Raw genomic sequence first — 27,230 nt, 5'->3', positions numbered from 1 at the left:
GGTTGGGTGTATTTACAGTTCACCCCTTTAAACTATCAGTTTTCATCTCGGTTACTGAACATCGTATGTGAGTTGAAGTCCCGTGATTTTGCGAACGATGGCGATTGAGCTTTTAGATTGTACTCATTCGGGTCAGAAAGATCTGAACAGTGCAATACATAATCTCATAACTTGACGTTTTTTTGTATTTCAAGCTTAACGTTATCATTACACTAAGGCGTATCCAATAATCCAAACTAACATGTATATGTAAACAGTCTATCGTTTAGAACCTGCAGTGTATTAAACACAATCTGGTGGAGTTCCACTGGAAATACGTTTATTCGTATCAAATTTGAACCACATTTTTTTCATTTGGATTGCGAAAATGCCACCGACTTCAATAGAAACACCAGTTTACCGCTAGCTTATCTCTAGCCGCATTTAGCACTTATCCACTATCATGCAAGCGATACGGAGTCACTCGCTCACACTGGTCTACGCAAGCTCAAATATTGTGCCATCCATTCGCTAGCTCATGACAATTATTTTTTTCGTTTCCAGTTAGCTCCTGTAGCCTTTAGCACTGGCGTCGGAGATGCATAAGTGACCCCCAGCGCACTGACCATGAAAGAAACCCCTGCTCAACAATTTCTTTTGTAAACGTATGTGGCGCAGACAAGCCCGCTGAATTCAATTTTCTGGCTTCCAAGGCCTTCCCTTTTGCGTAATTTCTCAGCAATCGATGGGCTAAGGTGAAAGAACTCAGGTTTCTCCAGCATGAGTGGAGTTCGCAAGGGTACTTGTGAAGCTCACAGTGGCCTGTGGGCCCCTCACGACGATGAACTTTGAACATTGGTAATGCGTATAAGTTGGCTGACTTATTACGTAAGAACATGGTGAAAGATACCAAATCGTGGCAAGTTTTAGAAATAATCAATAGCTTGCTTGCAGAACTGAGATGCTTCAATCATGTCCAGCAATTCGCCATAGTGTTTCGTCTATACGGCTAGTGGGACACATCCGTAGGGGTGAGAAGACGAAATTAACGCACTGCTCACCGGAATGTAAAATCGTGTCACCGAAAATAAAGACTATTAGGCCAACGTTGATTGTGCAGTTCGATCCGGTTACCAAGACGTTTTAAGCGTGAGTTATTAGCTTCACTGAAATTGACAGTAAAATACATTTGCTGATGCACTGTGGTTCGTAAACGAATTATGGACTAGTGAATTTGTGGCAGAATATCGATGCATTGACAGTGTGAACGTGCGAACCGCGGACGCTGAGTGGAGGAATCTGCTGCATGTGAAACTCCTCAGTAAGAGGGTAGGGACTGAAGGGCGGTGCACGGGAATTGATCAGGATAGTGAAACTCGTAAAAGGCGTAGAGCAACGCTGTGTACAGGGATTGGTGACCTGAAACAATGCGAAAATTTGCGGCAAAACAATCCTCAAATTACATAAATTTTCTGAAAGTGGTTCTATATGCTGTGCCCTGGGTAGTTGGTTATGACTCTGAATGTATCCTCCTTGTTTAGGATGGTCACAGGTATATTGATTGTCCTTCCCCTATCTCACCACTACCCAGCCAGCGGAGTGGGAACTGCTGTCGGACGTTCGCGGAGCTATGTTTCAACGCAACTATCTAGTGTATCAGGTTACGTTTGCTGTGGTTCGAGAAGTTTTCTAAAGGCGCCTTGCATCGCTTCATCTAACAGAATTCTCTATGGAGCTCTAAGATTTTGCACGCCATGCGGTATTAATCAATTGCTTGAAGTCATCAGCCATAGGGCGTAAAATTTGCACAAGAAACTATAGCAATACTTCTCTTATCCAGTGGATGGAATAACCCTTTCCAGCATAAGTGTATCGTCCATTACGTTAACATTTGAAATTCCCCACATTCTGTCCCTATTTGTTACCCCCAATCAACTTCTGTGTTTAGTGCGTGTACATGAACCGGCGTTTGTTTGTCCTAAACACTTCAGTATGTAGCCTTGAGGTCACCCAGCTATTGTGGCCGACTTCATGAACGCATGAAGGCCTGTTTGCTCATTTGGTTCGTACTTTTGTAGTCCAATTTGACTAATGGTTTTGGACGAGTATCTACTGTGAAAACTTGTATAATCTGTTAATTTCCCTTACAATAATAGTACCGTATAAAAACCCAGCTTCCACTTTGTTTTGCCGTCCCGTAGGTCCTGGTATTGCACTAAGTGTTTCTGAAGTATTGTGGTGACGTTATTGGATCCTGACACCTGAAATTTCACCGAACTAACAATAGGGGAAAACACGGTTTGTTTCAGGTTCATTTTGAACCTTGACTAAAAAGGGACGGAGTAAGCTAATGTAACCTTTGTGGCGGATGAAACCTGCCATAGTGCTCGGTGGCGAATGATACAAACCGTGAAATTTTAAATAAGCTGCGTGAAATTACTGGCCCTCTTGTCGGTAGTTTAATGAACACTGATCGTCTTTCCAAACTGTGTGATCATGAAACAGTCATAAGTTGGGTGGGTAAAACCAGTCAGAGAAACTAATGCAAATGCGTTCCCTCAGTGTTCATGTGTTATCGATAGGGGTAGATGGAAATTACACAACATTGTATATTTACTTAGTTGGCGGATATCGGAGTTCAAACAGCACCAAGATATGAGCAGTCTACAAAATTCCCTAAAACGATGCGCATGTGCGCTTTGCAGCTCCAGTAGAATTCGCCGTTAAAGTAGAAAAAATCAATTAAAATCCTGGAAAGGTCGATACGAGCAAAAGCCTTTTGGTGTTTCACTGACCTCATACACAGTATGGAAAACAAACTGCATACCTGGAATATCGTTCCAACCAAAACATGGGTCGGTCTCCGTACAGCGCATTCAGTTGAGATCTCCGACACGGAAGTTTGAATTGCCGGTAGGTTTGACGATTCAAAATATCAAAAGAAAGAATCTGTTTCAAAATTTATGCCAGCATTCAGAAAATAAAATAGAAAACCACAAGTATTCACGTTTGTGATCTCATCAGGTGCGCAAGCCTGTTACTGAACCGCGCAGCGCACTGTCAAGTCCTCACACCAGACAACGACAAGTGGAACATTGGCTCGGTGGTAAAGTTTGGGGCCGTCGATTCCGAGGCCAGCTTAGTGTTTTTGGTTGGCGTTGCGATCACGCGAAAATCAAGACGGAACATATCTGAGTAGGTCCAACAAACGGGGCACGGACAAGCCTTGATAAGTGAGTCAGTGGCACGCATACATGTCCTAAAATACCTGTATACCAGTTTCGGCGGGGTCACCTTATTGGTGAGGAGAATAGCGGGTGCGTTGGTGCAAAACATGTGGGCATCAGAAGTACACGGGGGAAGAAAGTTGACCAATTATGGAACATTTTATGGCCATCTATCACATACCTGATATACTCAAGTGCTATCTTGTGAGATATCCGACAGTGAGACTTGCCCAGCAATCAGCTCACTATCAATGACAGTGATAACACCGAGTGTATCCCATGCGCATCGACTCAACTCACCAGCACTTCAAAAACTTACGAATACGACCAAGGGGTACGTATTCACGTGAGGTGCCTGCTTACTGCTTGATAATCAACAACTTCAAGATTATCTTAAACGCACTGAAGCAGGCTGACATTGAAGCAGTCTTTTCGGTGATACATGTGCTAAATGTGCTTTAATATGCTTCGAGACTCGTGAATTCGTGCCAAGGAAATGCAGTTATAAGCAAAAAAGGTTTTCGAAGCCTATTCTTCACGTCAGCGCACTCCAACGAATAAATATCAAGAATTGTGAATGATGGATACTTTTATCTTAAATAGAGGCCCATCACTTATCCAAACCAGAAATATCACCCCTAAAAATCGCTCCTGATGGCCCACCACACTTAATCGGCATTTGAGTGGTCTTGGTGCCCACTAAATGAAACAACGCGAAACTACCATCGACGGTGACGTGAAACGGCTCATCGCGCTGCCACGCGTGTATCAGATGACTAACCGTTTAAAACCTTGGTATCACGCGGCAGTTACCTCCTTTCTGTGGACTTTCTTGTCCTTTGTGCACAAGAATTATCGTTGGAACCCTGAACTCTTGGAGAATCCCCTTTACCCTCAGTTAGTTAGATGACAAATGAATTTTGTTCCTTATCATCGGTCCCTTATGGCTAAAAGGCCCAAGGGTAAACCGCCTAATCCCGGCGCCTTGCCATTTTGCAGGGTGATCTAAGCCAGTTAGTACTTTTGCGGTTATAGGTACTTCAACCAACTGTTTCTTCATTGTGCGATGCGGCAGGTGGATCCTCAGCTCAATTCGACATATGACCACCTTAGGACTATTGACAATTGATACTTCCAGTCCACAAGAATCACATCGGGTTTCTTTAGGTTGTCGCCGCTTTGCTCTCTGTGATGTTTATGTGTGCAGACCTCTTTCACTCTGTTAAATATGCTTGCAATCCTGGCGATTTGCGTGAGATTGAGCCGCTTCGCTTCTGTTTGTCCCACTAATCCTCCTTCTCGCAGATATACGGAGAACCCATGGTTTTAGAACGGATAAAGGACTGCATTCAAAGACGCCAAATTCATCCCTTAAAATGGGATGGACATTAGTTAGTCGTTCCAATTTGCCTACGTTTTGGTTTCGGCATCGTTATATCAAAAGCGTCTATTTTATATCCTCCTGTTCCAGTCCACTGGCTTTTGTGTTTGCTTGAAACCTGCCTATCCACCAGCCTGTGCGCTGAAGCATCGTAAAACTTCGAGGGCACTTTCCTAGACTTTGTTTTTTTATATTCAACGTAAATGAATTGCCCCTGCACCCGGACCATGCAGTTTACAAGTGCGTACTATAGACGCACTAGCAAGCGGTCCGTATTACACTCAGCTTCACGCATCAATTAATGACCACTCCACCACAGAAATCACCACCGCACAAATTCATACTCGATTAGCTGTCTGGATTCACTTCCCAGATGAATCCACAGGACAAGCGAGCTCCACTGCACAATAAACCACCAGTGCGTTTGTAAGAATTCCAGTGGTGCACAAATTGACAGTAATCTTCCACCTTTTTGATTTAGCCTGATTCAAAATTATTTTGCATTAAATATGCAAAGGAACCATCGAACGGTTTTTTATCGGTTGGTCATATCATTGTGCGCCAGATTGAGATGTTTTGAGCATAGGTTGGTACGCATTAATCAAAAGTGACAACTTAATTGCCTGATCATTGTTTTGATGCAACTTAGTCTTGACGAAACAACTGACGCAAGTTCGTGTTTTATACAGAACTGGTTCGTTGGTTTGCCTTATCCTGATCCTTGAGCCTCAAACTTTCGGGGAGCTCTGGATTGTGATGAATTAATGGTAAATGAAGTGGGAATTTCCTTGTGTCTGTGCAGTTGAGCCGCAGTAACCCACCTCCCCTTGAAAATCACGCTTTGAACTGTTACCAGTTAGTAGTAAAAAACACTCTGATTATTTTGAAACTCTCGTGACGATTCCAAGCCTGAGGCTCCGTAGCTGGGAAAGTCAGGTTTAAACAAAGCAGACACATCAGCTCAACATTTTGCTCCCGTTACATTTCATTCCAAGTAGGCCTAGCATTATCATCAACGAATTCAAAATTTGTGCACTGTCAGCTGGTCGTTTTGGTGTTTTTAAGAATTCAGACTTACATATAGCTCTCAGGTTAACTCCTTCGGATAATCACTGTAGTCACAGGGCATTACCTGCCAGTGAATTAGCTTGACGCGCAACTGAATTTTCGTAACAAATATTACAACCGTTACTCTAAAATATTTGACACTACTAAGCACTTTCGATTTGCTATTTCTCAACCTGAATTTGGTACATCTTGGTTCATGATGCAATCAAAAGTGAATGACAAATATGTGATTCAAACGTACGACTACTAACAGAACTTTCGTCTTAGAGAGTGATTTTTCTGTTACCGGATTACTTCAATGAGAGTATTTTGTTTATACCGGGGACCAGTAAACTCAACCGAACAGTATTTGAATGATTATATGTCTGTCGATCACAACGTACGATGAACATTGGAACATTGAGAAAAATAAAATGCCGACGAAACGTGCAAATTAAGTTGCTAGTATTACAGTTATCCCCAGATGATATACTGTCTGTGATATTTTTTTCAACTGCAGGGGGGCACTTCAAGCACAATTTGCCTGGACATTCAACATATCACGGTATATTTTCTTGACAGAACAGTAGACTCTGACAGTCCACCACTATTCTCAGGATTCATCTAGGCACAGTATTGAGTTCCTGTCACCATTGCGTTGTACTTTATCCCAAATTGTAAACGGTTCGCGAACTACACTTATCTACAATCGAAAGTGTTTTCAACGATGGCCCAAATAAATCACAGTTTTATCTCTCGTTTATAGGATCTGTCAACTGAGTTTGCCTCACAAAGACAGCCTTATGCACCAGTTGGCAAAATATTCAAGATATTGTATCCCATTTTCCCAGAGAAAAGCCGTATTCATAGAGTTGCTGAAAACTCGTTGATAAAAGAGGATTCCTTCGTAAAATCCGCAGATCAACAGTAATAGTTTCTTCCTCTGCCCTGTGCATACTTGGATGCAGTAGTTTAGTGGCGCTTTTCTATCACTTATTGCGAAACAACGGCTTGATAAGCTATTCTGTGGTGTCCGCCCTAATATGGCTGAGTATTTCAGACCAATTTTAAAGTCGAATAGCCAGATTTGTAGTCCGACCGTTGGGCCGTTCAAGTCACATCACTCGCAGCATGCGTGTACATGTAAGGTATGACCAGTATGACCTAACTAAACAGTTAACAGGCGTATCATCCAAACGTAAAATTTTGTTAGCATAGTGTGCAGAATCAGTTTAGTATGTGGCGCGGGGCAACAATCTATTTAACGTTTATTTGCATTGATTCCCTCCTTCCCGTGCACTGCCTCGAGACTTGTTTTTCAACCTTTGTTAGAGCTTGTCCGGTGTCTACCCCTTACGTTTTTAGGATACACTCCAGTAAACCACGGCTTTTAATTATAATTAGTCGTAAAAGTACAGAGATATGCCATCTCTAGAAATGTGCAGTATAACAGTTTACCTTGTTGAACGAGATAAAATGCTCACATTCCCAAAAATCATATTTTATTCACCGCACTGCTACTCTAGTAGGAAAAGGCCTCTCGCTTTTGAGAGCAACCCAGTGCTTACTTTTTTGATAATGTTTTTCGCTCGCAAGTTAATACAGTCGATTGCACGAATAACAAGTAGCTGAAGTAAGGATATTAGCTGGATGCAGACCAAAGACTCTACCTCTATGGGCATTAGGATATCAGTTTGTTGTTTTGCTGAACAATGATCCCTCAGGAACGGTCTTCGATTCCTGTTCATCTGCAAGACGCAATATTTTGTTTCCTTAGGTAGAACTGTCAGCTTTGAGTTAGGTCATTTTCCCCTCACCAACTCCGTAATGATCCCTTCGGTTGGCTCAGATAAAAAGTCACTTTTTTAAGAATATTGGCTAGCCGCATAAATTTTCCAACCATTCACGAACCTCTAACTGATGCCACCGACTCCAAGCCGCAGGTTGAAATTTTACAAAACGAGCACGCGATTTCCCTTTAGTTCAAAAATTAAAGCCAAAATAGCTACATCTTAGGTGTTCGTCAGACACTTGAATGGTACGAACATTACATTTGCTATTAAATGCCTGCTCAAAATTTGTGGCGATGATGGTTTCTGAAAAGATGTTGTTGTCCAATTCGTTCCATGCGGAATAATAAACTAGTTAGTTATGGAGGTATTAACTTGTGTGCATTGGTGTTTACATTCCTTGTTCGAAGCCACTTACGGGATGAGATGGTAATTATGCCTTTTCAGAATTTAAATACACTTTTCTTTCAAGGATGAGAATTATTCAACGGGGAAAGGAGTTTGTTATTCTGGATATATGCCCGTTTGAAGCCTGAAACACACTTGTTCGGGAAATTAGGCAACAAAAAATAAGCATCCTCCTGCGAACTTGGCTGGCATTTCAAGTTGGTACTGTTAGAGTATGTAGGTAGGTTTGCCAATTAGCTTATAATGAGTTAGCATATTGAAAAAAGTTGTTCGGTTTTTCCAGTGAAGAATGGTCACCTTCCATACGATAACAGCATTGGAGCTAGACTCCAAGGTACTTTGAGTAGGAGCTTATCGTCAGCTTTTCTGTTACTATCGTGTTAAATTTAGGAAGCCCCTGGAATTTATAACGTAACGTCTAACGACACTTCAAAACTATTATAAAAGCTGGATTATTGGTTTTTTACCTGACGTCTCAAGATGAGCGAATTCTAATAATTTCAACTCAAGCGAGGGCTGTACATGCGCATTAAAATACTTCGTAAATTTATCAAATTGCATATACCTGTTTGTTTCGGACCCATTTAATCAGAGGATTGGCCTTCCTGTGCTCTCTTGGCGATGCTTCTTGCAACCTTGCCTTTGATATCCGTTTCATTTCAAATTTTGGATGAGGTACTCACATGTTATTGCTGTTAGTTAATACAGTCGCTAGACACTTTTCGCTGGAAACATGCTTTATTCATAGCGAATTAGCCAAGTTAATTTGCATCTAGTTAACTTCATCGATTTTATCGTTACCACACTGGCGCGGTTACCGGTTCGCTAATCACTCCAGAAGCTGACGGTGCCTAATTTAAATGGATGACTGGAATCCTATGAAATACAAAAGTGACATCAAAGGTGAACTACCGTCTATTTGCTAAGCTGCATTTACAGAGAGCTCTCAGCCAGTTTGACAGGTAGGCATCCCGAAAACGTTACAACTCTGTTGTGTGCAGCTTGAGGCATGCAAAATGTTCAGGTTCAAAAGGCTAAAATTCCGCCTGGATAATCTCGGTCAATAAAAATACCTGTCAGGAACGAAGTTTGTATTTCATTCTATGCAAACAGAGTAGCATTCCCTTTCAGCTTCGGTCCACTTGATTTGATCAGTACGTAGCTGAATGACTTATGTGTATTTACTCCGAAAAAAATCGTCGCAATTGTTTACCACTAACTACTAAGAAAACATTCATTTACTCAGGTCCCCAGCAAATAACCACCAGGCAACGGGATCTTGATTGTAGAAGGATATCTTAGGGACAAACTCTGAACAATAAAGTTTGCGTTTCATTTTGCACTTCCTTACCTAGTTAGGTCTACTAAACTGATATCAGCGTACTCAATTTTTTGGTGCTGCGGTCAACCATTAAGCACAAAATTTCTGTCAAAATCAATTTTCGATTAAAACCAAAATGTTTGTTTAGGTATCCACATACTCATCTACATTTAAAGCCACCGACTTCAAACATGACGAATGACAGTATCGTAAATTGAAATCAACGAATGTTACATTCAAAGGTGGAAATATAATTTCAGGGCATACAGTTGAATGTGATTATTTTTCACTAAATGTGTTGTATGATTAGGAATAACAGACTGGCAGAAGAAATAACTACCCAAACGCCTGGAAGATGAGATAGTCTTAAAATTTAGATAACACTCTCTTTCTGCCGCGATTAATCAGTATATCCCACTTGAAATTCTACCACCCGGGAGAAGATATCTATCAAGAAGTTGAATGCAATCCTTTATAACCCATCAGATTAATTCGTAGCGATGATCTCAAAACCCCTTGAACATATTGGATTAAATACAGTCTTGTTTTCTTGTGTCACGTCATGAATATTGCATTTTGCCAAATCACCACAAATAACAGTCATGCGGTGCACGATGCTGCGTCGTGACGCGTTACCCAAGGTAAACCCCGCTACAAACCTGTGTATCAGCATTATACACGTAACTATAAGTTCAGATTGGAATAGGGCTTTATACCAAGCAAGTTGTATTAAACAAAGCGCCCACCTACTGTGTTTATTCCATGTGTATTGTCGGTATACATATATTATTGGTTGGGATCCGTTAGGTTTCATCAGCGATGTTGTAAACTGTATCGATTATAAGAATGCATTCAGCCACGTCTTCGGTAGTCTAAATTCATCCACTGTGTTGAATTAGAGGAAGGAATCACGCCTATGTTTCGATATTATTGACCTGTTATCTGTCATGACCCATTCCCATCTCGGATCGAGACTCGGATAAATATCCCGTGTTTACTGTAAAGCTCAGTGAACGTAGTGCAGCTGACCAGGGGCCACATCACTCCTACCTATTATAGTAGTCTCAGAAACAATATATGGTCAATCACCATTTGAGGTTAACTACCATCTGGTTGAACCAGTTCAATAGTGGTAATGGTAACCAATCCATCCAGGCTACGATTTCCTGCTTCTAGTGAGGTTCGTTCGTACGCTTTCGCCCGACTGAAGCGGCAAACAGATCACAGTCAGATTCGCTAGAGAACCTAATGCAATTTGGACGTGGGCGACATTCGGATATTAGCACGTCATCTAGCCACACATGGAAGCAAAATTATTGGGATTGGATAGACGGATTAAAAATATCCTATTACATGGGAAAATTTGAGCGAGGACGAATAATTCTTATGATGTCCATATGGAAATTAAAGAACGACTTTTGATTATAATCTAGTACTCTTTTAAGTGAAGTTGAACCTGTTTGATTGTATTGAGCTACCGACGTTAGTTAATGTTTGGAAAGTTGGTGCTCTCCACAAATTCCCACTTTTCCAGCTAGCGTAAGCGTGATACGTAGTAAAATAGGACACAACAAGTCCACTAAAATTCAAGACCTTAGTCTTCGGGCCTTGCATGGAAATGTTTATAGCTGAGCTATCCGGCAGATATCATGTTGCCAGTTTTGTATAGTTGAGTGTAATTTCCGGGTGAATATCCGCAAAGTTAATGCAAATGTCTACTGCTTCGCAAGATGGTGTTTGCTTCAGATAGCTGTGCTTATTGAATGTCTACAGAAATATTTGTAATGAATTGAAATCCATCTTCAAAAAATTGCAAGTACATATCTCGTCTAAATCGTCTTATTTTTAAACTTTAAACTGATTAAGAAACCGTGTTGGAAGCACTTCATCAATGAGTTCTGTTAAAATTTGCATGGAGAGAAAAAAGAACATGACTGTGTCGGAGTTTAATGGGAAATATAAAAGTACAAGTGGACTGAAAGTGGAAAGGGAAAATTCTTGTGGTGTAATACTTTGGGAACCTCCTTCTTCGTATAAAGATTTATTGATTTATTGGCGTACCTAAGGTATTTTTATTGTTATTTTCGCTACGCAAATGGCTTCTTTATTATGGTGCAGTATATGATTGGATTCGAAAAGATCACCGGATATAACACATTTTCTGAGAATGTAGGAAGCCCACATCCAGTTTTGCTCGCTTAAATCTCAGGAGGAAGACGTAGTTTTGGGTTTCCATAAAGACCTAATTTCCATCTGAACGCTAAGTCGAACGTGAGTGATTGAGATCAAAGTAAAACAGAAGGGCAACTTGACGAATTTGTCTTACTTCAGGAATCTAGTGGCAACAATGGCATTGCTTTTCAGGTGTTCTCTGCAAATTCCTTAATATGTTGTAAATCTCAGACGTGGTTTAGGGTAGATTGGAGGCAGTATTGTGGGTGAGCGCCGTCGAAAACCTGCAAGAAAAATAACTAATCATGAGCTTTAAAAGCCTTTTGGTATAATCTCTTGCGCTCACTGTTTTAATTAACCCGTAGGCTGGGTGACATTCTCAGTCCATGAAAAAATTTCGTATTAACTGACGGGATACTGGTACAGTTCATACAACTGCTAGTTAGTGGCAGCCTGAGCAGTTCGTGGCTATATGGACTGCATCCGACAAAATCAATTATATATCTTCGGTACCAAGCACACTTAAACGTTTAAAAAAGAATTTTGTTACGATGCCAGAGTAGACCAGTCGGCAGCTTAGCTCTCTGACATTTCCAACGCCCTGAATGAAGGTGCCGGTGACGCTTTTTGTGAAATGAGTGTGTTCAAAACCCACAATGTTTGATTTTAGAGGCGCTGTCGTCAGCTCGACACTGATTATCACTGGACCTATCTAAAAACTATCGCAGTTTAATGATGATGACGCGCGGTGAACGGATATGATGACGACACACGAGAAGCACCTGCCTGGCCTGCATTTGGCTACTGCTATTTGAATAGGGGTGGGCCAGTTAGTTTTCAGTGAGGTATCTTCTTAGACCTTCCATATGAGATGGAGTGTTTTTGTATTTGTAGGGCCCGCTTCACGATTGCTTTTTCTTTTATCATCTGATCGAAAATTATTGTTGCCAAATTAAACGCCAGTTCATGGTAAGGTTGTCCGTCCACCGAACATTACCTAATTACTCTCATCAGCTTGAGGCGGTTTCATGCGTTTGTCCTGGATAATAACGCAAGACACATGAGGAACATATTTTTTAACCAATGGACACGGGCTAGAAAATTAAACCCTCGTCACCCACACATTAGTGTATCAGCATCTCAGGGTTAAAATCGTGTCTGAATACTGGCTTTCTAGGCATGTTTACAGACGGATTGAAAATATACTGTTCAATTGGCTTCGCACGCAGGCTGTTGCCAGCTTGGTTAAAGAACCGAATTATTTCTGGTCACGAATGTCACTTCCTCATTAGTTGAACCTGTGCCGGAATAATTGAATTGTTGCGTGCAGCCTTAGATCAGACTATATGAAAGTATCACAGCAGCACATTGATAGGTGACTCTTGCCTACGTGCGATTTGGAATTATCTTTCGCCTAGCTTTAAAAGAAATCACACGAACAGGAGCACAACTGAATCATTGGCAGACTGATTGAAGTCCGCCCGTACTAGATTACCCAAATTCACTTAGCGGTGGGCTTGAACTTATTCAGAATTCTGACTAACATTTATTGACAAAAGCTGCATTGACAAGTCATGAATGCCTTTTTTTGGAAAAATGGCATTTCCATTGCCGTAGAAGCGTGAGGTTAAACACGAGATAACAGCAATAAATATTGGAGTAATTGTTTTCCAAAATAAAACATTTATGGGACTAAAATCATAGAAGTGTTTTTTCTGTTGCCATAGACTTTCATATTTGTTTAACCAAAATAAGCATGTAGGTTGGCTGTCTACCCAGGATGTTTGGAACAACTGTTCCGTGTCACACTCAGTATAATTGGTCTGTAATGTAAAGGCCTTTCTTCTCCCTGGGTAAGAGGTCGTAAACGAATACATCCGGAAAAACACCGATGAAATACGCAGCTGTGTAACACGCGGGAAAAGTGGAGTACCAGCGATGACTTTGCTGAAACATCTAGTTGGTATAAGACTTCATGACAACCGCAAAGGTCATATAATGAAAAACGAACCATGTCGTAAATGTCGGTGTTTTCTCGGGAGTCCATTAGTTCGTAATGACATAGTCCATTGTGACTAGCCATAAATTGTTGGCTGTCAGGCTATGCTTGTGTAACGGTCACTCCGCAAGTCCACGGACAAATAAGGAACACTTGTAGCATTTATACCGCAGACAAAAAACGCCACACCTTCGGACTTTTAATCAAAGGCTCTCATCACTCATGTTCAAACGATAGGTCACCTTTTGACCTATTCTATTTTCTGCAACGTATTAATATTACCCATAGTGACCCTAGTAATTATGGAATAAAATCTACCGCACTTAAAACCGTTATTCGTGCACACATCTGAAGTTCGGTTTCCCCACTTGTATCCTTTGAACAAACACTTGTCTCTTTACCAGAGATAATTTAGTAAAACGGGTTTTGGAGGAATCAACGAGCTTGTGCTTGCTAAGCAGATGTCAACTACTTGCAAACACTTTCAAAAACGTCACCTGCTTTCATATAGCCCTTGTCTGAAGTTGAGCATTTTCCATACTTATATGAAATAACAGAGTAGCTACGAACGAAAGCAGAACACAGATTTTTTTACCGTCATTCCTCAGCAAGGAATTGTACAAGAACATTCATTAGATGACCATAAATAGGTATAACGCGCAGGAAGCGCCAGGTTATGCAGAGTTATGGTGGTGCATTATGTAGGAAAACTACACGCTTTAAAAGCTATCGCGGTAGATCCCGTGCTATTGGTTGACCAAAACTGCAGGATACTTGTTATATTTACAAACACAAAGTCTCCAATGATCTTAGTGGTTAGATAAGTCGGGGTATTACCGGGGAAATAGCGAACGAATAACTAATACCTTTGCTACGAACACAGCATATGAGGGAATCATATGAAACAGTGCTAAAATGTGGCGAAAAACTGTTAGTCTTAATCCACAAAAATTAATGTAGATCAGTTAGAATCCCTATTTTTTCATAAACTGCGCAACTGAAAGCAGCATTAAATTTCTCCTTATCACACTTTCACGGCATTTGATAGCAAGGTTATTATATATTCAGTTTGGTAAATATTTGGAAGGTTTGGTGTCTGTGTGTACTTCTTTAAAAAATAAAATGTTTTTATATAACGCGTGTGAGTAAAATGAATAGGGACTCTATTCAGATAAATCAATCAGACACATATTTTCCCGCCAGAAAATCGTGTCCAAAATGAACGAAGGAAATAAATGGATAGCCTTTGCAAGGATATGCACATGTATGTGATAATCAATAAGAAGGAGCTCAGAAAGTCAGTTTAGCACCAGTTTGTAAAAACTATCACTTACACTTACCAGCTTACTTCACGTCTTGCTTCCTTACATACTACATCTTCACAACGTCCTTGGATGAGTTTATTACTCACTTAAGTCCATTTCACCGCATGACACCCATTACCTCTAAATAGCTGATTAATTAGTTTTAAGTTAAAAGTAATCGGGGTTATATATAATACATAATGCCCGATTGCCATTGAATAGCTGATTGATCAGTTTGCTTTGTTTCCGTGAACAGCAAGTTTATGAAGCAGATTTTCACTCAGTCTTCTCAGTCATCAGGATGTGTTCATATGTGTTCAATGACCGCATCGTCACGTGACGAAGTACCGAAGTAAATGGCAAGTAGATATCAGTCACGTTGTTTCTTTAAGTAGTGTGTTCCATTGTTATTTGCTAGTTCTGAGACTAATAGTTCCCTGAAGCTTTTTGGAATAATACATAACTTCCCGAACGCCGACCAGGATTAAGATGACTAACGTTGCTCCAGAAAGGAATTTATTATGGTTTGTGTCACTCATCTGCAGTCAAAAGAGACTAACGCAAAATTTTCTAACAAAAGTTTAATCGCATGCCATCAAGGACAACGAAGCCGCCGTTAATGATCGGTTGAGTGACGTTTCGCTACCGCGATGTTTCCTGTGCTTGAGATGGGATGCTTTCCTTAGTGACAAAACACGCTGCGTTAAAACAGCACGTTCTTCGAAGACTAAAGGTTTTGGTGAATAATTAGTGGTGCATAAGGATGGTTGCGTGTGAGCTGTACGATGATCATAGTTGATGGCCAAGCTTTTGACCCACCCTGTGCGACCTTGGGTAATTAGTCTTGTGCAGAAAAACCAAATGAGTTTGGCTTTCACGAGAGGGTGATGTCGTTGTTCCACGTCCCACGGATGCGCATGTGAGAAGAGAAAAGTTCTAACACTTCGTATCCTATAAAGAAGGGGACCGTATCTTGTATTCTCCTTTTGGGTAAAACTATCTTACACCCCCTTTACGCTTGCATGGAATTCGAGCGATTCACATAATGTTACTGAGTAACCAATACGATTTTCGGAAATAAACACTTCGGGACATAATGTCTCTTTCTGTCGAAATTATTATAACTTTGAAAAGGAAACCCCCTAATACTTCTCCAATTCCACCGCACATATAATGGTCCTTTTAACAAAATGACAAGCTTTCATAAAGGCATTATCTTCACACAAAGACACTGTACTAGGTTTGTGTTTCTGGTGTAGTAACAACAGTCAGCTCTTAAATATTATGAATTAATCTATACAAACTTCTGAACGCGCTTACTGTATGCGTATGCACATTCCTCACATTGCGGGTTGATTACTCGTTTGTATCCTACGACATCAAACAACAATGAATGATGACATTTTCGCACTCAATTCTTCTCATATTGTGATACAATTTTATCAAGAATTTCAACTTACCAGAACGTCTACTTGAGTTTAGAATATAAAACAGAACATCATGGAATTTTTTCCACTGAGAACTCACAGCACTTTTACTTAGGACCTAATAAATTTCCAACCCACTGAAGCGGATAAACGCCGATGAACAACTCCAAAAGGCTTTTCGTCTGAGCTTGCGAGTGGCACGGACTCCTGTTTTTTAAGCAGTATACAAGGCACTGAGGCGTGTAACTGTTTTGAAAAGGACATTTTGGGCAGACACAGACTTCCCATGCTGAAGTTGGAATCCATCATATGTGTGCATTCGCCGTGATAAATCAATCAAAACATCAAAGCATGGAAGGAATGACGTTTTGTTCATTGTCAGAATGTTAGCCTGATAAACATTCGTTGGTTCCATAAACTAAGGAGCCAATCTGAGCTGGATTTTTTTCCCAGGATAGCAGATTATCTATAGTGCGGCAAAAACCTCTGATGGCTTTATGTAAAATTCCCTATGGGAACAACAAGTAGCTTTATCTAGCCTGAGTTCGATACGTGGCAAGAAGGAAAGCAATCGTAGTTAATGCACATGCAGCCTTGTATTTTTATCCCATATGACTGTCTCGTTTTACCTGATAAATTTTCTTTCTTAAAAGACATGCAACCTTCGTAACTGCATCATGGCAAACCGATTAGAAGCAAACCTTCGTATCACTTATCGTTATCCTGACTGGACCAGTATAAGCTGATGCTTCCGACTTTTCATAGTGCTTGTTACGGACCGCACACGTTTGACTAAGCCTAACCACAGTTGTTAAAAGCACTCTTAGTCCCCTCATAACTGAGCTGACTGCTCACGTTTGAAAAGATTTCAAGCTTCCCGAAGAGCATGACTCTTCCTAGAGGCATTTTCTGAGGGGTTGTTTATGTAGTTGGCATGATGTTTCAAAAGAATGATCAAGTGTACATCCAAGTATTTGCGTACCTTTGGCTCAGTCATCTTTCCAATTAGTTTATGCCTAGTTTTGTTCTGCTACCGTATACCGTAGGAATGAACTGGTAATTTTGTGATCTTGTGAAAACGTGATTGTGTATATTATTATTAATAGGCAGCGATTTATAGATAAAACCTTCTGATGAAAGTAAAGCTGAGAATTTATTTGAGCAGCTTAGTCATCAGGTCTTCAGTAAGGATGAGCGACAACACGGGTTAAACATTTGGACTATCCAGCAGCAGTTAGAATTAGTCTCACTGCTGTCTAGACCAAGAATCACACACAATTATGTTTTCATGCCCTGCAGCAATCCGATTTCCGAGTTATTAAATCACGAGTGGGCAACAAATAAGCGCCTAGTGTTTGAGCAACTAACACATTTGCGTTTCCATGGATTGTCTGACGCTTTTCCCCATTAGATGTTAGATAAGACGTGAAAGACGTCGAATATTGCGTACACGATACACGCAATTACAATGAATGATCACACTTCTAGACTAACTATTCTTTTGGTTATTGAATAATGATTCGAGGGAAGCAAATGTTCACAATATCACGCGGTTTGTTTGAATATGTCTGGTGATTTAAAACCCACTTCCTTGCTCAATCTCAAGAGGTATATGCTTAATTTTTTTTAGATATTCAACACACATTGGTGGTCAATTAGGCAAGTACAAGTCTGAGAAGGCGACTGCACTATTTTTCGATCCCAAGTGACGAAATTTTGTAGTTAAAAATCTTGCAAAAAAATTCGCGATTTATTCCAAAAAACACTGAAATGCAAATTTCCCAACAAATGTTTCCCAGGAAGTTCACGATCAAACCAAAATTGACTGACCATTGTAAAACCCACCTAGGAAATATCACAAAACACTAATGATTCCAAAATTTTCTATTTCACCCTGCCTTATCGTATTCAGTCAAAAAAGAATTTCAGTCTATGGCAGGGGCACGGGCCTTTTGTGGTAATGAGGGAGGAACGAAGCAAATCAGTAAAGACACGAAAATCCACATAGAAATGCACTCAGCATTAACATTCAGAAGTACTCTTAGAGATATAACAACTCCTACATCTGGTTGATTCTGCAGGACTAGGAGCGTTTGTTATATTGGTGGTCGCGTATTGAGGCAATCTTATCCATTGTCTTCCCGCAACAATTGTCTTTGCATGATCTAGAATGTTAGTTTGATTTACCGTCTACACAATTGTCAGCAAAGCAAACCTGTAAGTGTTGGATCCACAATTTTTCCATAACATATTCACCAGAAAACATTACAATCAAACAATCGCAACTTCAGGAAACAGCATTCTTGCCACAGTTTCTTTAAATATCATATTTGGATGTCGTTTGATCTACCGCACCAGCAACCTTGCCAATTACAACCTGAGAGTTTTCTCGTCCTTGTAAAGTGCTAACAACCATGTAGCAAACATAACAGTCTAGTTGGTTTCAACACATACAGGCCATGAATGGTCATATGCCCTCAACAAAAGCAAACAAAGTTTAGTTTGACGTAAAATGTCTCTTGCACTTATATCAATACCAACTAAATCAGTGGATTTGAGTATATGTTGCCACCAGGTGCCGTGAAGGCGCAGAGAGCCGGAATTACGGTACACTGATCTATGCCTGCAGATTTTTGGTCCAGTGTGTTGGGTTCTAGTGCAAAATCAAGTGGTAATCAAGCTGTTAGCAGCCAGTACGAGGTAAAAACTAGGTTCAATAGATGTACTGTATTCAAATATTGGTTTGCTTTCATGTACTCTCAGGAGTTTCTAGAAAGCAAAGCTAAGACAGCCGATATCATTGTTTTTCTTCGCCATTTAGTTACAAGTTTTTTGTGTGCTAACTTAAAGCCCAGAAAGTATCACTGTATTACAAAATAAGATGCACATGTTTTTTCGCTCATGCAAATAAACTTAGGGGTTCTTGCAATTGATCTTTTGGTTTGGTGACAACTGTTGCCAACTCACCTTCCGTTATCCCTTGTGTATGATTGTGGTCGCCAGTCTCGTGGTGCTCTATTTAATAGAATATCTGTGTTAATCACACTTGTTCAGGAGTCTGGTACAACTAATATTTCTCTGCTTGTTGTTCCAGACTACCGGAAACGTTTATTCGGTACGTCCCTGGAAAAGTAAGTGATGAGTGTTCCACATCTTGCTGAAGTTTAGTGCTGATATTCCCATCGAGCCATGGAATGCTTCTATCAACTCGAACAACGTTGCTGAAAAAAGTGTTAGTGTATATGTACAAGTAGTTTGGTTTGTCTACTAAACAATACGTCGTGTGGTGGCATAAACATTGGAATATCGTAAGAGTTCATTTCTGAAAATAATATCACGATAATTTAGTACGATTGCATGTCCAAATGCATATTTTCTCCAATTGTACTTGGCTATTTGTGCACCACAGAGATTCGTTCAATTTTTGGTTCCTAGGGAGTTAGGTCTGTTCGATATTTGGTTTATTTTCCAGTCCGAACCGCCTGCATTTGTCTGTTTCGTCGAAAACTGGGTCACATCTCTGTATTTGTTCTCTATTCGCTGGCTTGTGTTACATCCTACCTTTTGTTCTGCCTTGTGTTATCATATTGGTCAGCTGAATGTCTCGTATTCATACTATTTTCATTTCATTGAAGTTTGTCAATACTTGCTGCGGTACAGTCTAATTTTCCAGATTGAGGCTCAATCTATTCCAAACAACGGCAGTTTTTGTTGCGACTCAGCCATGGAATTTGGTGGTTTTTGGTCATGTTGGTTTAAGGCTCTAGTGGATTCCGTTTATTTATTTCCGTTTTGCGATCACTTAGTACATTTGATGACCGGCCCACTAGATTCTTGGACGGTTTTCAGTCAGATAATTTCGGATTTCATGTGTCTTAATGGTTTGATATTCCAGGTCGATCTCGGTGATGCACTAATGCACTGACCAATTGTGTACTACTTCTCAATGACCTAAATTCCCTTCTGTCCTTTCATGGGCTAGCATGAGGGCTGACATGTAGATGAATCCGTGTCCTTCCCGATCATATTGTGAGGCTGACAGCTGACTAAGCCTGTTGTGGAAACACTGCAGTATGATGGACGTTTTTCCCACAAAGTGTTTGTCGTGATTTTTGCACTGAATATTGTATAAAACTTCAAGCATCCTTAAAGTTCCCAATCTTCCTTTTCAGCAGCGGGGTGCATATCGAACCGTCCTCAATGGTTCAAAGGTCAGTGTAGCGTTATTCTGGCGTAACGTGGTTGCACTCTGATCAGTGGTGTTTCGGACCCAATGTGGTACGAGCCATTTGTGTTGGTCATGTGCCATTAGGTTTGGATAGCAGACAGGTTTTGGGGATCCCGTTGTGAAAATTCGTGGATGGTTGCTTCTTTAGTAGCCCCACTGAAACCCAAGACAAAAGGCGCCTACAGCCAGTCAGAATAAAATAGAGGGACCAATAAAGCAAGGTTATCCAATGAACCAATCGAACCCTCACGAATCATACGAATCATAATGCAACAGAAACTTTGAACGGGTAAGTCAAACAACACGCAAGCCAAACTTAAAATAATCATGTTCGATATAGTCTCTAAAAATCATGTGAACTTTAGGAAGCCTAGAAGAAATATAACACAACCATACATTAATTATTCGTTATTGCATGCGGATCAAAAGTTTTCAAGCAGTTCCTATGCATGGCGGAATATCAACCGATACCTGGACGTTGGCCAACACACCGAGATTCTCAACTCTCATTGTTGTTCTCAAATGCACAAATAAATACCGCCCACATGTTGAGCATACTACTTGTATCACCACTACTTCACTGTGTTCAGCTCTTAGTCTTAGTCCTCAGGATTTACATATGGTGCAGTTTGCTTTGATGGGTACGCGCAATCATCGCATCACAATCAATTTAGCATGCGTGTAGGTCCAAAATATAGGTGAGACTTGCGATGTATCGAATTCCGAATAATTCAGAATTGATCCGTACGGTTCAGTATTTAAGCACACCAAGGTGGCACGCTCCTAAAAATAGTAAACCAAACAGCTAAATAAGGTGGTTGACTAGGTTAAAATCTTGTCGCTTTTGACTGCCTTACGTCGAGTCATAATGAACTTTTGCAACACATTACAAGTGAAATAGCATATCATTTCTGTAACCACTTAAGATCGGGATATCTTGACGGCATTTTGAGCGAGATTTCACGCAACACTGTGTTAGGATGCAGTGAGAATGTATTATGTGAACCTCAGTTTCACCGTACTCGAGGTGTGATCTACAAGTTGCTGGCACTATGTGGACACATCAGATTGTTAATTATATGGTACTGCAGACATTTAAGTAGCCAAACGAATGGACATATTATACCATCACTAGGATCCCGTATTGTTGGTTTCCAATAATTACCATCTGGAGGCTATGAAGAATTATAACGAATACTCAGAACAAACGTTGATTTTGTTTCTCTTTTTGATATGGAGCTTACATCTGCTTGATTATTTTCTTAAGTACGGGGTTTGCATATGTGTTGATAATGATTTTGAAACTCCCTTCAGTTGTGGGCCAACAATTTACAGTTTGTTGTCCCGTTGGATTTTGAGCACCACGGTACTATCCCTGGCACTTTATTTAATCTGTTCGTGAAACCGGATGGGTACTGGAATAGTATAAACGTTTAGCTTCTTAGAATATCCTAATTTCTGGGCAATCATCTGCACATTCAAATGTAGATCTTATGGGTTTGTAACACAGTGAATTTTGGAAAACCTACATTATAAGCTGGAAATTTTTACCTTCAGTGGGCAAGCTCCAGTAACAATTGACCTTTATTTTTCTACTATCTTTACTTTGAAATCTCAGAACTAAGGATTACCGCGTTATTTTTGTTACCTAGTTTGAGGGAAGCAAACTATATCCTCATTTTAAGATGCAAAAATATGCCAAACATCTCTGGAGACTCGCTTGAGTCCGACAGGTTCACTCGTGAACAAGAATTAAGTTGTCATCAACTGGCAAATTTAGGAGTGGTCAAGAGTTGAAACAGGACGTCTAGCCCTAATAAATATCTGGTGCAGACATCAGTTGCGCAGCGGGGACTCCCAATAACGAGTGTTTTTAGCACCAGAAACTGCGCTGGTCTGCTATATACTACACATGATGAATCTTCGTTTGCGAAAGAGATTGCTGATTTCTGAGTGGTTGAAGCAAGCATGTGGCTAACCCTCGATCCGGGAGGGCTATGAATGAGATCGCGAAATATTTCGAGACGGTCCGTACTATTCACCTTTTAGAATGGAGGCCGCATGATTTTCACTGTGCCTGGTTGGGAATGCTGCAATATATGGCTGAAAACTGAAATTAGTGGCGTTTTTAAGTTCATTTTCTATCCAGATTGCCTGAATAAATGTCTAGAGGTGTAGACGCCTTCCACCCATCCATTTTTATCCTTTTCTTCAAAAAAGGTCGCCTAAATAATTAATGGTTGTACATCAGCTAAGAAACAGTCGTGAACAGCTAGCCTGTGATGATGTTGATGACTCCCCCTACGCACGATCTACGTTTAAGTGCACAATGAAAATCAAACGATAAAAATAACGTGGAAGTACTTTGCGATAATTTGGTAATCTGACCTATGAAAAGTCTGAAAAATTTGGTTGCCCTTTACTCAATGGCCCACCAACCGCCTTAAGTTACAAAGGCATTCAAATCAGTGTCAAGTCATTGTCAAAGCATTTTGTCACAAAAGTAACCAATAACTTTAACCTCGTCCTTCTATTTTCAGAGAAACCGGTGGTAAGAAGCTCTAGGCGAATATGGATCATTATGAAAGCATGTCTGAATGACTTCAGTGAGACAACTTAAACTGACGATTATAAGGGTTTCCCTGGCTTCCCGATATCTAAACCGATGCAATATTTAGTGCTACATCTCTTTGACAGATGAAGAAACGTATGTTTGGATGATGGTAGGAGCCGGAATTTACCGAAAATAGGCTTCGGGGAAATAATTTGGGTAAGCTCTGCCAAAGCACATGGAACCCAACCCGGAGACAATCAGTTCATGATGTATTAGAAAATCCTGTTGTTCTTCGCCTCTCATTATAAGATGATCGAAGCAGTGAAGCACGGATAAGAGAAGTCGGAAAGGAGTTTAAATAGACATCTTATGCACTACGTTTACTTGTGTCTCAGCAGTCAAATGAGAAGTGGAACAAATTGTTCTGTCATATCAGTTTGCCGTGCATTCGTAATTAACTCAGGGTGTAGTTTTAACCCGTGAAGTGGACACCGAAGTAACCAGCGAACAGACGACCAATGATGTGGATCCCTTTATTGAACAGTCAGTGGCAGTCTATCCAATCTCACCACGCGTTAGTCAATTTGCAGATCAGCCATCAGCAGCCGAAACTTTAAGTATGTCATCTACTTGCTATGAGGTCGCAAAAAAAACTGTAATTTTTGTGGTGAACGCACCACTGATAATTCTCAGTAAGGGCGAAACAGCAGTACATTGATTCTTGGCTTTTCGATATGGATAGTCTCCAGTTGAAGGACGAAGTAAAAAACTGAATCTTCCAATGTCTCCTCACAACACAAACGAAACGTCGTTTTACCCCTTTCTGTGGAGCCAGAAATTTCGGCTGAACAAAACGTTAACAGACGAGACAAATGTTTCCCCCAACCAGCTATGCACATATGATGTCTCCTCGTATGGTGAGGAAACATTTGCCGGTCAAGTGTCAAGCTCGCTAAACAGATCACCAACCACCACATCAACAACAAAAGTTTGAACGTTCCCCAGCTAGCCTTAGGACTGAAAGTGATATGCTATAATCCGTCATATTTTATCCCGTTTATTACGCACGAAATATCTCGTCAGTGAGCCCACAGCTTTCGCAAGCTGTTCAATTCAGTAGCCATCATTTCCATAATTCACCAGCATTAACTTAGTGTTTAGGAACAATTAGTAATATCGATGGTGAACACATAATTAGCCAGTCAAAGTGCTAGGAACAGATGGCTCTCGTAACAATCGTGAGTTTAATATATCTTTCCTGAATGACACTGTGACGCACTTCACCAGATTCGGTTTATTGTAGACTACATTTTAGGGCTCTGTCATACGGTAATGAAAAACGGATAGTTCTGCCATCGAAGAAATCAAGGATAGAATTTCGCGAGATTCACAACCACAGTTGAGGTACTTCCTCAGTGGAGGAAACTTGTGTTGGTTTGTAGACGTCTTCATGAAATCAGTTTTTTTACTTACAAACTGTGTTCTTCTCAAGACTGCGAGGCACACGCTCATCCTTTCTTCAACACAAAGGCTAGGTGACACTAATATTTTCCCTGATCAATTCGACAGGCCCTTGTGACAAGTGGCAGTGATTATTGGGACCAATTAACTTAGTCGATCACTTAAGATCAGTTTTGGTCCCGCAGTGGCATTTCTTTTGTTCACAAACTGCACGAATTTAACAAGTATCATGGCAGCCAAGCGTTTATGAGTTGTTGTAACGTTGTGACCGCGACTACAGTCTTAACATTACAATATTTCATGTGCCCATTGGTCAAATAAACCGGATTTAAAAAAAGAGCAGTATGGTTGTTGTGCTGTAGCCAGTTTGTGGTATGCAGGATTGTTCCTTTGAACATCCTGTCACCTTACATTTGCGGTAGGGATAGTTTCTTCAGGGATTAAGCTGAAGAAAAACAATTCATCCGCATCTAGCTCGGAAGAATTTCGGGAACTTTGTGCCATATGCAGCAACCAAAAGCATGCTTGATTCTTGAACTCTTGAGCTAATATTCAAGTATATGTACGTTCGCCGAAGATGAGCCGTCAATGCATGTAGGCAGGGCCAGAATACCTAAAAGAATTTCGATCACACACATGCAGTGACAATTATGTAGAAGTTGGTCCTGCTCGGAGACACGTTATGCAAATGTACAAGCGAAGTCATTAAATTTGTGTTCTTAAATCTGTGATTCAAGGGCGCAAATCCATGTCGTCGTCGTTTATTCAGTTCATTTGTTAATGGAATGTTGATTTTATATAGACGTATATTTTTAATCCCGGAGTATACTTCTCACAGATGCCGTATATCGAGGGGACTGAGACTGTTCTTCCTCCAGGGTAGCAGAATTAGTGTTAGATTCACAAACATGAACGTAAACCGGACAACCAGCAAAACGTGATAACGATTATATGAGCAGGAGGCTCCGCACTACAATCAAATTTTCTCCCGTTCACTCAAAACCGATTAATTATGATGGGTCAGTTAGGCCTGAGAATAGCAAATAGCTGTGATTTCCGTTACTGGGGCAACGTGTTGAATAATTCCTTTGCATAATTAGTTTAGAGTTTGTCGGTTGAAACATAGCAAGAGGCATTGATCCGTTCTTCTTTAGCTGTCACTGTAGACACCAGGTAAAAAATCAGTGCCTGCTGAAATTATTATGCTTATGTCCTCAGGAAGGTGCATTACCAATCTCGTGCAGAGATTGAAGATTTTCGGCGTCAACTACCAAGTGGTTTTTGAGGTAGCATATTTTTACCCTTTAGCATCACCATACTCTGAAATGGCTTGAATCAGTAAGCTTCCTGAAAATTCACCACAAATGAGGCCGTGTAACAAAATCGATCGTTGGCCTGGGAAACACAGTTTGTATCCCGTGATTCACATATTTTCGCCATAGCATGACTGTTTCTTCAATTTTTTCACTAATGCACTCCAAACTGGAAAGTTAGTCAGCTTTGGCAGCTAATCAGTTGCATGGTCTGTCTATAAAACCAGATATTTTGTTTGTGACGTCTTCCTCAACAATCGAGAGGAAAGTGCTGTTCTACGTGATTGATAAGCAAACGCTTCCAATTCATTATTTAAGCCCTAGACCAGCTCAACCGCCGCTTGATAACCAACCAATAGACAAGTCCGGGTTGAGCACGGTTTCTTTAGGGGAGCTTCATGAGTTATAAGCACTCACACAAAGAGGACAGCTAAGTAGGCAAAATGTGTGACCAATTAGGCAGCGATCTATAAAAAAAATCAATTAAATGTAACGACCGACCAATTTTCCCTATATGATACGTTGGTATAAGCGCGCATTTAGTAAGCATGCGTGGTAATCCCACGAAGAGATTGGAATTATTTTTTTCACTACTACTGCTCTTTCCATACAGCTGGCGGCTGTCGTCCGCGCATATACAAGAGCGAGGTAAGTAGGAAATAATCCACATCCTTCTCATTAGGAGTACCGGTAACAAAGATCGGACCTTTAGTTTGGTATCATTCCGAATGATTCTCATTTACTGAAATTACTGTTCTGTCAAGCGTTTCATATAAAGCCAAGGTATTGGTTATTTCCATTTGGCTAAAATTTGATGAAGACGTACTACAGAACATACCTGGTAAGTCAAAAACTTTAGCTTGTAGTTGAGCTTTTCGACCTTATGTGATCAATACATGAGCCAAATTTACATAAAGATGAACTCAGTAGGGCACTTTGAGATAACTTTCGAACGATAAAATGGGTCGCTGTCCATGTGTAATCCTCATTTTGCTTGATAAATCTGTCCCCGTGGAAATCCATCGGAGGAGAACACCTAAAATAGAAAACAGATTTAAGGCTTAAGACTCTTCCTATTGAAGAGTTTTATCTGTCAAAACTGATTGGGAAAATACTTTAAAGCTCTTTCAATGGCTGGTTCAGCTAGTGCGAAGAGGTATCACAATGGCTATCTCCTATGACACTGACAGGTTTATTAGACAACCGTCAGTTCACGCAGTGAATGTCACATTTGTCGCTGACCAGGTGACCGTTACTCTGTTCGTCGAGAGTGGCAAATGACTTGCAAACGTTTCGCTACCATACGAGGTGACACCATCAGTGCACGGTTGGGTGGGTAATTCTTCTTTGCCTGCGTACTTTTATGTAGCATTTGGAGACTCTGTCGTCTTCTAACTTACTTGACTACTTGAGTGAAGCAGGCTTGTAATCGATCGTTGTATTGTGCTGTCGTAGGGGCATTGCCATCATTTCAGCGGTGTTCTTGACGTGTGTAACTCGTTTGCTTCCGTTTTGCGCTATTGTATCGATCGTATTCGGCTTCCTGAGTGATATCTAGGTGAAGCTCCTCGGGTTTTTGTTTCCGTAGAACAATTTGCGCAGGAGTATTTCTTCTTTGA

General features: G+C 40.6%; 1 protein-coding gene across 1 annotated transcript; it reads right to left on the bottom strand.

Moving 5' to 3' along the window:
• Positions 1 to 20,223: 20,223 nt before the first annotated feature.
• Positions 20,224 to 26,983, bottom strand: T265_07769 (hypothetical protein; the record flags this gene model as incomplete). Its single annotated transcript, XM_009173374.1, has 2 exons — positions 20,224 to 20,425; positions 26,868 to 26,983. The coding sequence occupies 2 exons, from the start codon at positions 26,981 to 26,983 to the stop codon at positions 20,224 to 20,226; spliced, it is 318 nt and encodes a 105-aa protein (XP_009171638.1).
• Between the last annotated feature and the right edge of the window lie 247 nt (positions 26,984 to 27,230).

The sequence above is a fragment of the Opisthorchis viverrini genome (assembly GCF_000715545.1).
Source record: "Opisthorchis viverrini unplaced genomic scaffold opera_v5_183, whole genome shotgun sequence".
NCBI classification, from domain to species: Eukaryota; Metazoa; Platyhelminthes; class Trematoda; order Opisthorchiida; family Opisthorchiidae; genus Opisthorchis; species Opisthorchis viverrini.
Note: the sequence above shows the minus strand (reverse complement) of the source record. Positions and strands in the feature narration are given on the sequence as shown.